The 12,420-nt window shown below is 33.1% G+C and overlaps 1 protein-coding gene across 1 annotated transcript in view; it reads left to right on the top strand.

The window, feature by feature from the left end:
* Nek1 (NIMA related kinase 1) overlaps positions 1-12,039 on the top strand; it is a 161,886-nt gene extending 149,847 nt beyond the window's left edge. The window contains exons 30-33 of the mRNA XM_048791768.1: positions 4,459-4,664; positions 5,633-5,763; positions 6,235-6,367; positions 10,841-12,039. Of these exons, the coding sequence (XP_048647725.1) occupies positions 4,459-4,664; positions 5,633-5,763; positions 6,235-6,367; positions 10,841-10,854 (484 nt within the window). The 3' untranslated portion in view covers positions 10,855-12,039. The remainder of the gene's footprint in view (positions 1-4,458; positions 4,665-5,632; positions 5,764-6,234; positions 6,368-10,840) is intronic.
* The last annotated feature ends 381 nt before the right edge of the window (positions 12,040-12,420 follow it).

Below are 12,420 nucleotides of genomic sequence, written 5' to 3' on the forward strand. Positions count from 1 at the left end.
ATGTTATCCCATATCTCTGGGATGTTTTTCTCGTGATTTTTTACCAGCCTTTCTGAGTTGGCTAGACTCTTTTCAAGATGATATATTTTGTCTTCATTATCTGATGTTCTGGCTTCTACTTGCTCCACTCTGTTAGTGATACTCTCATTTGAGTTTTTAATTTGGTTTATGGTTTCCTTCATTTCTGGAATTATTGTTTGATTTTTTTTATAATCTCTATCTCCTGATAAAGATGCTTATTTGCTTCTTTTATCTATTTATGTAATTCATTTTCAATGTGTTCTTTCATTGTTTGAATTTGCTGTCTCATATCCTCTTTAAGATTCCATTCCATCTGTCTAAGGTATTCCTTGAGTTCTTTATTTGACCATTTTTCTGATGCCTCTAGGTCCTCCTGAATATTTAGGCTGTCCTGCATTGTTTGTACTCCTTTTCTTCCTTGCTTTTTCATGCTGCTCATGTTACTTCTTGTTCTGTTTGACTGCTGAGTTACTATTTACTCCTATAAATTTATTTGATGCTTGGGAGGAAAGGTATTAGAAGGGAAGGGAAGAAGTCACTAAAGAGAATGAGAGTAAGCAGGTAGAATTCAAGGAAGGGGGAATAAGGAAATTGAAAAGACAAAAGAAAAAAATAGAAACGAAAGAAAGAAAAAAAATTTAAAAAAATAATCAGAAAAAAAATAATAAATAAAAAATATTTTAAAATTTAAAAAAATTTAAAAAATAAAAAAATGAAAATGAAAAAAAAACCCAAATTTAAAAAAAATTAATAAATGCAGTCTTAGAGTTTGATTAACTTCTCTTCCAGTAGGTGGAGCTGTGCCTACCGGGCCAAGCTTCTCTCAATACGCGGGAACCAATCACTGTGCAGCAGCTCCTCCTCCCAGACTGGGCGGGTTTCCAATCCTGAGTGCCTAGGGCCTTTTCTTGTGTCTAGTCACTTCCCCACTTTTCCTCAAGCCAGGCCCCACTCACCGGTGACTCTCACCACAATACTGGCTACACGCCAGGTCTACTGCTCCTGGGAGCCCTATTTTCTTGAACGACTGGGCACACTCTCACTGTTTGCCATTCCCTCAGACCCTAAGTTTGTGGAGCTTGGGGCTGAGAACCCTCAGAGTATTTTGCTTGCCCTCCAGTAGCCACGCCCCAAGTAGCTGGTGCAAGAGACCTCAGTTGTCAGCACTGGTGGGAGAGGTAGCCGGGGGTTCCGCACCGCGGGTCCCGCACCACTCCTGATTCCCTCGGTCTGACTATCGCACTCATGGGAAAGCTGGGAGGGGCCCTTGAGGTTTCCTGCTGTGTGGAGAGGGAAGGCTAGGGGGTTACACACTTGTTGCCGCCGGTTTTAATGAAGTTATCTCATCCACCGCATTCTGGTGACGTCAGTTCTCTGCCATGGTGGTATCCCATGCAAATGGCGACAGTTCGTTCCCTTTGCCGGGTGACCGATGCAACAGGTGGGTCCTGACCGGCTCTCCCAAGCCCCGTCTCAATCCTGTGGCCACTGCCTATGAAGGCTCGGTTGGTATTAACCTCCGCAGGTTCAGAAAGACCGACCAGTTGTTTCAGCGGGATCGTTTAGTGCTGAGTCACAGCTGTTTGTGTGCGAGACGCAGGCGAATGGGAGCTTGAATTCAGCTGATCCGGGCTCGGTGTGTGTTATGAGAGGCCCAGACAGTTCGCCCCAGATCCACGTCAGCTCAGCATTGCCTAGTGATCCTGAGCAAACAGCATTTAGACGGTTTAAGACTCCCTATGCCTGCGCAGCTGAAGAGGTCAGAGACTTGATCTCTCCGCGCCCGCCGCCATGCTGGATCTCCTAATTTTTCCTACTATTATATATGAGCCAGGATCATTGCATATGACACATTTTATTTTGTTTTTTTTTTGTTTTGTTTTGTTTTTCTTAAGCCTGTTCTTTGCTTTTTCTTTTTTGATACCAGGGATTGAACCCAGGGGTGCTTAACCACTGAGACACTCTTTCTATATTTTATTTTGAGACAGGTTCTCACTAAATTTCTGAGGCTGGCTTTGAACTTACAATCCTCCTACCTAAGCCTCTCAAGCTGATGGGATTGCAGTTGTGCACCACAGTGTCAGGCCTGTCCTTTGCTTTTTAAACTTCTAATAAAACTTGAATTTTAAAAGAGTAAAGTTTTTGTAGTTATTTTTTCAATTTTCATAGAGTACTACATATTTTTACTAGACCCCCAATTTGTAAGGAAAGTTACCTTTTTATCTTTGATTGTTCTATTTGATCATGGTCATTAAGCACTTTGATTTTGTGTTTTTAGTAACTGTTAGTGAACACAACATCCAGCACCTTTATGATTAACAAAGTGCTGAATAACAGGGTTTTTTCCTCCCAAAAATTTTAATAAAATCATCAGTTTTTATCTGAGTGAACTATAGCATATTTATGGTTTGTGTTTTTTTACCAGATGATGACAGAATTGATTTTAAAATATAAGAAGCCTTCTGTATTGTGATGGTGCATACCTGTAATCACAGAGACTCAGGAGGCTGAGACAGGAGGATCTTGAGACCAAGGCCAGTCAGAGCAATTTAGCAAAACCCTGTATCTGAAATAAAAAAATAAAAAGGACTGGTGGTATAGCCCTTGAAAAATGCCCTGGGTTTAATCACCATTACCACAGATATGTAAGTAGGTAGAGAGGTGCCTTCAGTATTAATTGAAAAATCCAAAAACCGTAATTTTTAATGTTATTTAAAATGTATCCCTATAGGAAAATTTCACTTGATATTTGTCTTTGGAAATTTTTTTGGTTCCCACTTTACTTAAATGTTTTTATAATAAGGAAGTAAACTAAGCCAAATTCAGGACCAAATTTTAAAGTACCTTGAACAGAATTTTGAGCACTCATTTTATAAAATTGTAATCACCTCATACTTTTCTTGTAGTGGCAGCCTTGGCAGCCTCACTTACTTGACTCCCAACTGCATTGGGCACCAACTCCTCTAGGCTAGCCAGTAAAAGATGTTATGGATAGGTCAGTGTTTCGTCATCGTAGCAATAGGATATAGCAGGTGTACATGGTAAGGAGCTCTTATAATTAACTGTCAAATTAAATGATACTAGTGGCATGATCTAAAAGATTAGACACTCCTTCTCCTTCTGATTAGAATTTTGCTTTTCTATAGCTTCTATAAAGTCAATTGCCTGAATGTGTAAGTACAAAATAAAGATATTTATACATAAGAAAAGACTATTTTCTTTTTTATTAATGTAAGTTGTATTCAAAATCTTGTGTAAAATACTGTTTATATTTTAATTCTTCCATAAACATTGGTTTGAGTCTAAACTTTTAGAAGGTTATTGACAACCCTTATGTCTTGTTTAGCATTATTTTTCTAGTAGATAAAATCCTCAACTTGTGTTCATAATCTCACTGAAATATCTTCATACATCTAAAAAACTCATTTAACTCTCTTAACATACAGTGTTTCCATGTATGTCACTTTAGGAAAAAGAAGTCATAAGAGACAAAAAGCTTTTAACTATGCTTTTTGAGTATTGTAGAAGTGCTTAGAGACTTAGATTTCAATCCTATTTGTCACTTATCACGTGGCCTTGAGCAAGTCATTTAAATTCTTAGATTGCAGTTACCATGTCTCTAACATGAGTTTTGGTGTAGATAAAATTTAAATGATAGGACAAAACTGCTTAAGAGGCTAAAATACTACATAAATATAAGGTACTATATGTATAAATTAGTCTATCCCAGCATTTATAATTCCATGAAAATAGAATTAATACCCTAATGCCTTGAAAACAGGACTCTCCAGTGAAGATTGTGATAAGTTTATATGTTCTAATTACACAGGAAAGTCTACTTATTATGTATTTTAGAAATGTTTTCAAGAAAACATACGTAATAATGTTTCTGGTAAAAATTTTATTCAGTGATTATTCTGTTAACCTAAATATATAATTCCTTATGTATTTCCATTTCTAAAAGTTCAAATGCCCAGTAGGCATTTACTTGGGAAGCTTTTCATATAGTTTTACAACTATTATACAGCCACATAAAGATTTTGATGAACTTTCAAAATTACATTTTAAATTTTTGAGTATTAAATATTTATTTTTGAAAGCAGGTGAATAACATCATTAGTCTGTCCTCTTAAAATATCAAAACATTGCTCCAAATTTAAGCAATTAATAATATTGAGTTATGTGATTTTTTTGGCAAATCAGTATCATTTTAAACAAATTGTCTTCTGGCTTATACTTTCCAGAATATGTGGAATGTGCTATATTTACCAATTGTATTCATTCTTTGGTTAAAAACTATACAGGAATTTAAAATTTCTTTTTATTTATGATTAATACTTTTAAGTAGAAGGGGGCACATACATATTGAGTTGACGTAACACGTAAAAATAAAGTTTCAATGATGTTTAATTTGATTTTTTTTTTTTTAAATTTCAGTGTGTTTGAAGAAACTGACACAGATTTACAAGAACTTCAGGCCTCCATGGAGCAGTTACTGAGGGAACAACCTGGTGAAGAATACAGTGAGGAGGAAGAGTCCATCTTAAAAAACAGTGACGTGGAGCAGACTGCAAATGGGACAGATCTGGCTGATGACGAAAATCCCAGCAGTGAAAGTGCACTGAACGAGGAATGGCACTCAGGTGCATGACCATGGCAGACCAAACTTATCAAGATGGGCCTTTTTTTTTTTTCAGTGTATATAAACACTTCAAATAGTGTGTATTTTTCTTTATGAACCATTTTCATTTTTAAATAAAATTGATCATGTTGTGTGTTTGCCCTTATTTCATTATTTTTCTTTAAACCCAACTGTGCATCCACAGTTATTCCATTTCTTTCCCATTAATTTATGGCAGTGATTTTTTTGACACGTTTTATTCAATTATTTGTTTGGTATTTCTTATTTTTCAATAGTAAAGATAATAACTTAGTTTTCTTAGCCCTCTTTTTGTTTCTTTTCTTTTTGAAATTATTCTTTTTTCATAGCATTACACCTAAGATGCATGGAAAGTTTGTATATTTTACCTGCTATATTTATTTGGGAAGAATTAATGTGAAATAAAATGTTTTTAAATAATTTTTTCTCAAATATCTCTAGCATGTATGTGACAAAAATATCAGGTACTTATAACTTTCTAGAAACTTTCCTAAAATGTTATGATGTGTGTCATAGATCATCTGTCTTTTGCATATGTGGCCCAAGTTTACATCAACTTTTAAAACATAGAAATCAGGATTGGTTGTTTCAGTGAAAAATATAGAGGTGTGCTTTTTCCATTTTTCACTAAATTAAGTTACATTTCTAGGAATTTTTTTCTAGCCCAAATTCACTCTAAAAGAAAAAGTATTACAAAAGAAAGTTCTGTTTAAAAAAAAAGATTAATTCTATAAAAAAATTTCACAAAGTAACATTCTCATTGAGACAGATTTATATATACTTTGATTATCTATATAATTGACAAATAGTATAGTGGCAGTTGTTTGTGTTGAAAATAGAAGTAGTGTAACTCAGTGACATTATTCACTTGTCATAGAATTTTATTTGATTGAGATAAGAATTATTAAGTATTTTTTAATCATAATGTATCTTTTTATTTATGCTTTTTAGATAACAGTGATGGTGAGACTACTAGTGAATGTGAATATGATAGTGTCTTTAACCATTTAGAGGAACTGAGACTTCACCTGGAGCAAGAAATGGGTTTTGAGAAGTTCTTTGAGGTTTATGAGAAAATAAAGGTAAGCACAATGTCATTTAAAATATTTACTTTGGGGCTGGGGTTGTAGCTCAGTTGGTAGAGCATTTACCTTGCATGTGTGAGGCACTGGGTTCAATCCTCAGCACCACATAAAAACAAATAAATAAAATAAAAGTATTGTATCTGTCTACAACTAAAAAATAATTTTAAAAAATTTACTTTTGACATGTGCTCTGTTGGATTACTAGAGAAATATTGATTATCTTTTTTGTTTAATATTTTTTTAGTTGTCGATAGACCTTTATTTATTTATTTTTTTAATTTACATGTGGTGCTGAGAATCGAACCCAGTGCCTCACAACATGCCAAGCAAGTGCACTACTGCTGAGCCACAGCCCCAGCCCTGATTATCTTTATTGGTCGTTAGATTTATCATAAACATATAATAAATGGAGCCTCCAATTATAAAAAGTTATTCAAACTTTAATTAATATTTGGAAATTTGGTATAGGTTATTCATGAAGATGAAGATGAAAATATTGAAATTTGTTCAACAATAGTTCAGAATATTTTGGGAAATGAACATCAGCATCTTTATGCCAAGATTCTTCATTTAGTCATGGCAGATGGAGCCTATCAAGAAGGTAAGATTTTCTCACATCTTTATATTTTTAAAAAATGTGAGGGCTGGGAATATAGCTCAGTGGTAAAGCATGCATCAGGACACTGGGTTTGATCCCCAGCACCAAAAAAAAAAAAAAAAGAATGCAGGTGTTATGGGGCTGTAGTTATATCTCAGTGGAAGAGTGCTTACCTAGCATGTGTGAGGCTCTGGGTTCTATTCCAGCACCACATATAAATAAATAAAATAAAGATCCATCAGCAACTAAAAAATATTTTAAAAAAAGAAAAAATGCAGATGTTTAAATGAGATGAAAAATGTAAATTGATAAAATTATATCACAAGCATTTGATGAAATCTGTATTAGAACTATATCTATTACTTTTAAGTAGTTATAAAATTAACACTGTCATATACTTTTCTTTTTTAATTTTTATTCTTAGTTATAGTTAGACACACAATACCTTTATTTTATTTATTTATTTTTATGTGGTGCTGAGGATTGAACTCCATGCCTCGTGTGTGTTAGGCGAGCACAATACCACTGAGCCACAACCCCAGCCCCTGTCATATACTTTTATTGTCTTAGATTCTTTAAGTCAGTATCTTTTATTTAATGTATAAGTAACATTTGTATGAGATTTTTTTTAATGCTTCTTAATTGGGCAGTTCAAGAAATTAGAAAAATTCTTACCAAAGAGATAATGTTAAACTTTTACACACATAAAGAAATAGGTAAAAATTTGAACGAGAATTCATTTCTAGAATGTCACAAAAAATTAATTCTATTTCTTTAAAGGTTTAATTTATAGACCAAATTAGAGGATTTTAGATGTTGATGCTTAGTTTTAGCAATCAAATTTTCATAAAATTTATTTTCCACCTTATTACAAAAAAAAGTTTCAGATTACACTTAAAAACATGCAGGTACAAGATAAAATTAAATTTTAAAAGTATTTGAGTAAGTCAGCATATTGAGGAAATGAATATAGCATATGAAACCAGAAATGAAAAATAATACAACATTTATTTTCAAAAGATCTCTACATTTTCTGAAAATAGGACACAAGTTTGGTGTAGATCTTTCTGGCAAAGCAGGAAACTTAATTGAATGAGTCCAGGCATATTCATTGGGATATGCATATTCATTGCTCAGAGGGCAGCTATTTTTGGTATTGACCAGAGAAAAAAAAATCCCATGATTCTTAAAAAGGGAGAACTGTCATATGATGTTCTTCAAAGTAGAGTAACACATGGCTGCCTTTAAGGAGAAAAGGATTTTCCAGGCACAGGAATCCAAAGGTCCATAGTCCACAGTGTGTACTCAACTGTTAGTCTTTGAAAATGTCTGTCAGTAGAACTGTAAAACAGGTGTTTTATTTTTCCAAAATTAAAAAATTATTTTATCATCAAAATAATAATCTAAAATTTAAAGATTATTGGGAACTTACAGATTCCTGATTTTACTGAGGTCTTGGACTCATATTTAAATGAAAAATATTCTCAGTAATTTGTATAATATTTGGATTTCATGAGATTTCTCATAGTATGTTCATGGTATAATTTAATGCCATGAGGCCAGAGAATGATGTCATTGAAGTAAATCTGCATTGAGTATCAAACCAGTTCTATTCATATATAGTCTGTCCATCCTTCAGACGGTTCATCATAAGTATTATTTTAATAGAGCTTTTCACAGTAATCAACAACCATGTGCTTGGCTTCATTTCAGCCTGCAAATATTTCAGCCTGCAAGAGCTTTTATTTTGCTTTCCCCCCTCAAGTGGAGAGCTATAACAATTAACTGAGCCATGAGGTAAAATTGACATTCTCTTTTGACAGCTGAGTGTCTGCAAAAGGATGCTTGCCTACATAGGCCATCTGCCCTGCAGAGGCCAAGAATCAGACTAAGCTAATATATTCCTCAAGAAGCAATATCAGGGACTGGGGTTGTGACTCAGTGGTAGAGTGCTTGCCTAGCATGTGTGAAGCACTGTTCAGTCCCCAACGCCACATATAAATAAATAAATAAATATTCATTGACAACTAAAAAATATATATATAAATAAATAAAAAAGAAGCAATATCAGACCACAAGACAGCGATCCTAACTAGAATAAGGTGTACCCCATGCTTGTATAAATATGTCAAAATATACTCTACTGTCATGTATAACTAAAAAGAACAAATTTTAAAAACCAATGGTTTAAAGTAAAGATAAAAGAAGCAGCAGCAATATCATATCTTTTGTAGCACACAAATGCAAAGGAAACCAGGACCCCAGTGTATTGTATCTTAGAACCTGGTGGCAATTTCTCTAGCCTGGGGATGGGGGAAGTAAAATTACAAAAACCAAATGGCTACCTTTAAACACAAACACACCCTAGCAACCTTTTAAAATAATAACCCATAAAATGTTATAATTTACTAATGTAGCCAGCCACTAAGTAAATTAGTATAAAATCTATAATGCATTATCTGAATAAGTTACCTTGTTCTTTTCCATGGTTAATTATTAGAAAGTTAAATGTTATATTGACTACATATCTATTTTAGATATCTATTTTGGAGCTTTTCTTATTGGAAATGTTAAGACCCCATATCCAGCTGCTGGGATTAGACATGCACCACCAATTCTGGTGCAAGCTTATAGATTCTTAAAAGGATACACATACCTTTCCTCCACATCCATTTTGGATAGAACCACTATGCTGTGTTTAAGTAATGAAATTCTATACAACAGTTAAAATGAATAAGTCAAATTTCCAACTATCAATATGAATATACCCATTAACACAATGAGTTGAATAAGTAACATGTGATACCATTTATGTAATGTTTTAAAAACAATTTTATTTACTCGTGCATGAGAGTGAAAAGCCATGGGAAGGAAGAATATACAGTAATATCAGGAGAAGAGGTGAAGGCAATAAGGTTAAAAAATGGACCTCTCTGTTTCTTCGTAATAGCCTAAACTAGGAGAGTCAAAGTTAACTTTTATTAATTCTGGGTATCAGGTACATGTGTGTTCATTAATTTTCTGATTATTCTAAACATTTATACTTATAAAAATAGTAAATTATAGTACAGAGTGATAAGAATAACATTCTAAAAATTTTAAATGTATCTAAGTTGTATAAAGCAATGATCCAGCCATTGAAAGAAATATAATGGTAACAGGATAGGTCTTCCTCAGGGAGAAGATACCAGAATTGGATTTTCAAAGAAGAATGTAAATTTTACCTGAATCAGTATGAGTACTAATACATACAGGGATGTAAAATGTTGTAGTAGGGGATCTATAAACAATTCAGTGTTACTAAAGCATAAGTTATGAGGGCAGTTGGGGAAGGTAGAAACTGAAAGTTGATAAGGCTAGAATGATAAAAAGCTTCTCAGCCCTCCTTAAGAAGTATGTATTCATTCTATCCTGAGGCAATAGGGAGCTAGTGAAGGGTTTTAAGCTGCACAGTGATTTGACATGACACTTGGACTTTAATGAATAATCATTTTTCCAGAATGTGGAAGATAATGTTTGTTTTGAAAGATTACATTAAGAAACCTGTTTAATTCATTCAACCTTATGTTTTATAGAATAAAGAAAAATTGGGGATAACCAAAACATATGAATATGAATGGTCATTATGCCATACTACACAGACATCAAAATTGATGTGGAATATATCCATAATTTATTCTTTTTTTTTCCCCTGGTACTAGATCCAGCACTTTACCACTGAGCTATATCCCCAGCCCTTTTTTAATTTTTATTTTTCAAGACAGGGTCTCACTAAGTCGCCAAGGCTGGCCTTAAACTTTCTATCCTCCTGCCTCAGCCTCCTGAGTAGCTAGGATTATAGTCATGTGCCACTGTGCATGGCTCATGGCTTATTCTTTCACAACATTTTATTCAAATTTTTATCATGTAGAAAATTTAAAAGAACTTTATAATGATCATCTGTATGCTCACTGTGTAGATTCTGCCATTAACACTTTATAATCTTTAGCATCTTGCTAGCACTCATTTACCTATCTTTCCACTCATTATTATTTTAAGTGGAAAAACTCATGTCTCAAAACTGCATTTTGGTGTGATTTTTAAAGAGATATTTGTGTAAAGCAATACCTAGGAAAGCAGTCTTGGAAGATTTATGTATAATTCTTAACATGGATTGTCTTTTCTCTGATGATTTTTGCTTCCTACTTTGTTCTCCAATACATTGTTTCAATATTTTACAATTAGTATGTGCAATTACAATAAAAACTACATTTAAAATGCATTAAGGGCTGGAGATGTGACACAGAACTTGCCTAGTGTGTACAAGGCCCTGAGTTCAATCCCCAGTACTGCAAAAATAAAAAATAACAACCTTCATTAAATTTCTTCCTTTAGTGTGAAAAAGAATGGATGTGGGGATTTGTCGTTATTGTTTTACTGAGCAGACACAGCTTGATTTTAAATGAAGTGGATTAATTGTTTTTCTTTTTTCTACAGATAATGATGAATAATCCTCAGGACATTCTTTAATCTTCATGTGTATGAAAGCATTTGAATTTGACTCATCAGAATAACAAGCTTCAGTGGGAAATACAAAGATTATTTATAAGAAATACCATATTTAAGATGGGCATGGTTTTTGCATGAAAAAGATGGAGAAACATGCAATTTTTCAGTTAAGATTTTAACACTATATCTTTTGTTTTTTGAATTCTGTAGTTGAAGTCTATAGAATATATACTTGATTAAATCATCCAACCAAAGGACTGACCTAGAACTGGAGTTGGTGGTTTTGAAAATTACCATGCAATAAGGAATTTTGATTTTCAGAAAATTTCTTTAAGTTGAAAAATTACCTATGTCACTAAAGACTTACCTGAGGTTTTTTGTTTAAGTATTTAAGCATGACCTTTCTTTTGGTCTAATGCTTGTTCATCCTGACCAGCAATTCTTCATTAAGTAACCTTGTCAAGGGCTCTATTTAAATTTTGAAGTGGTATTTTTAACCTTGAAGTTGATATTCTTAAGCCATTTATCAACCATTGTGTCTCCTGAACTAGCTTAGTGGAAATAGTCCTAGAAATCATTGAAAGACTTGATTATGAAAAAAGTAAAATTATATTTCCTGATATTTAAAAAGCTGATTAATTACTTTTGTTTCTCTTTAAGGACTAGAACCAAGAATATTTTATCTAAAAACAAGGTTGTGAATTTTTAAAATTGACCTAGCATATATCATAAGTTGCCCTTTGGTTTTTAACTTCTTCCATGCATATGCTTCAATAGCAATATGAGATGAAAAAGGAGAAAGGAATCTTTTTTTTCTTTTTTTGACATTGTGACAGTTTTGGTAACTAGTATAGGGAACTTTTTGCCTCTTATTTCCATCACGAGAGGAGTTAGGTCATTAAGATTAAGGTCACATAGCTTCAAGAATAATATGCCAAGTATTACATCATTGTATTAGTGATGGATACAGTCCAGATGTTTTTAGTAATAAAAGCAGAATTTTTGAACCACTGAGTACAAATCAGCCTGATTGGCATAATCTATAATTCAAAACATAAAATCTTATCTTGCAGCACTATCATATTATGTCAGATTTATTATGTATATTATTTCTAACATCCAAAAATAAACAGTTGATTTTATATGTTTATTTTATATTACTATTAAATTTTTATTATCTACCTGAAGTATACTGTTGATTGTCTTTTATCAGTACTATTCTCAATAAGATGCTTTTACACAAAGCTGAGAATAATTGCTTGGTTTTGTACCCAATTAGTTCCCCACCACACACACTTTTTTTAAATGCAAGAATATTTTAGGGCTGGGTCTATAGCTCAGTGGCAGAGCACTTGCCTTGCACATGCAAGGCCCTGAGTTCAAACCGTAGCACCACATAAAAATAAACAAATAAAATAAAGGCATTCTGTACAACTACGAAAATTTTTTTAAAAAAATAATATTTTAATTCTTCACTTTAATTCTCTATAATCCTGAAAGGTAGAAATGATTGGGGTTGGGATTATTTGTTAATTCATAAACTATTCCAACTACTAGAAAAGCAAATA

This window comes from Marmota marmota, unplaced genomic scaffold (assembly GCF_001458135.2).
Source record: "Marmota marmota marmota unplaced genomic scaffold, marMar, whole genome shotgun sequence".
In the NCBI taxonomy this organism is placed as follows: domain Eukaryota; kingdom Metazoa; phylum Chordata; class Mammalia; order Rodentia; family Sciuridae; genus Marmota; species Marmota marmota.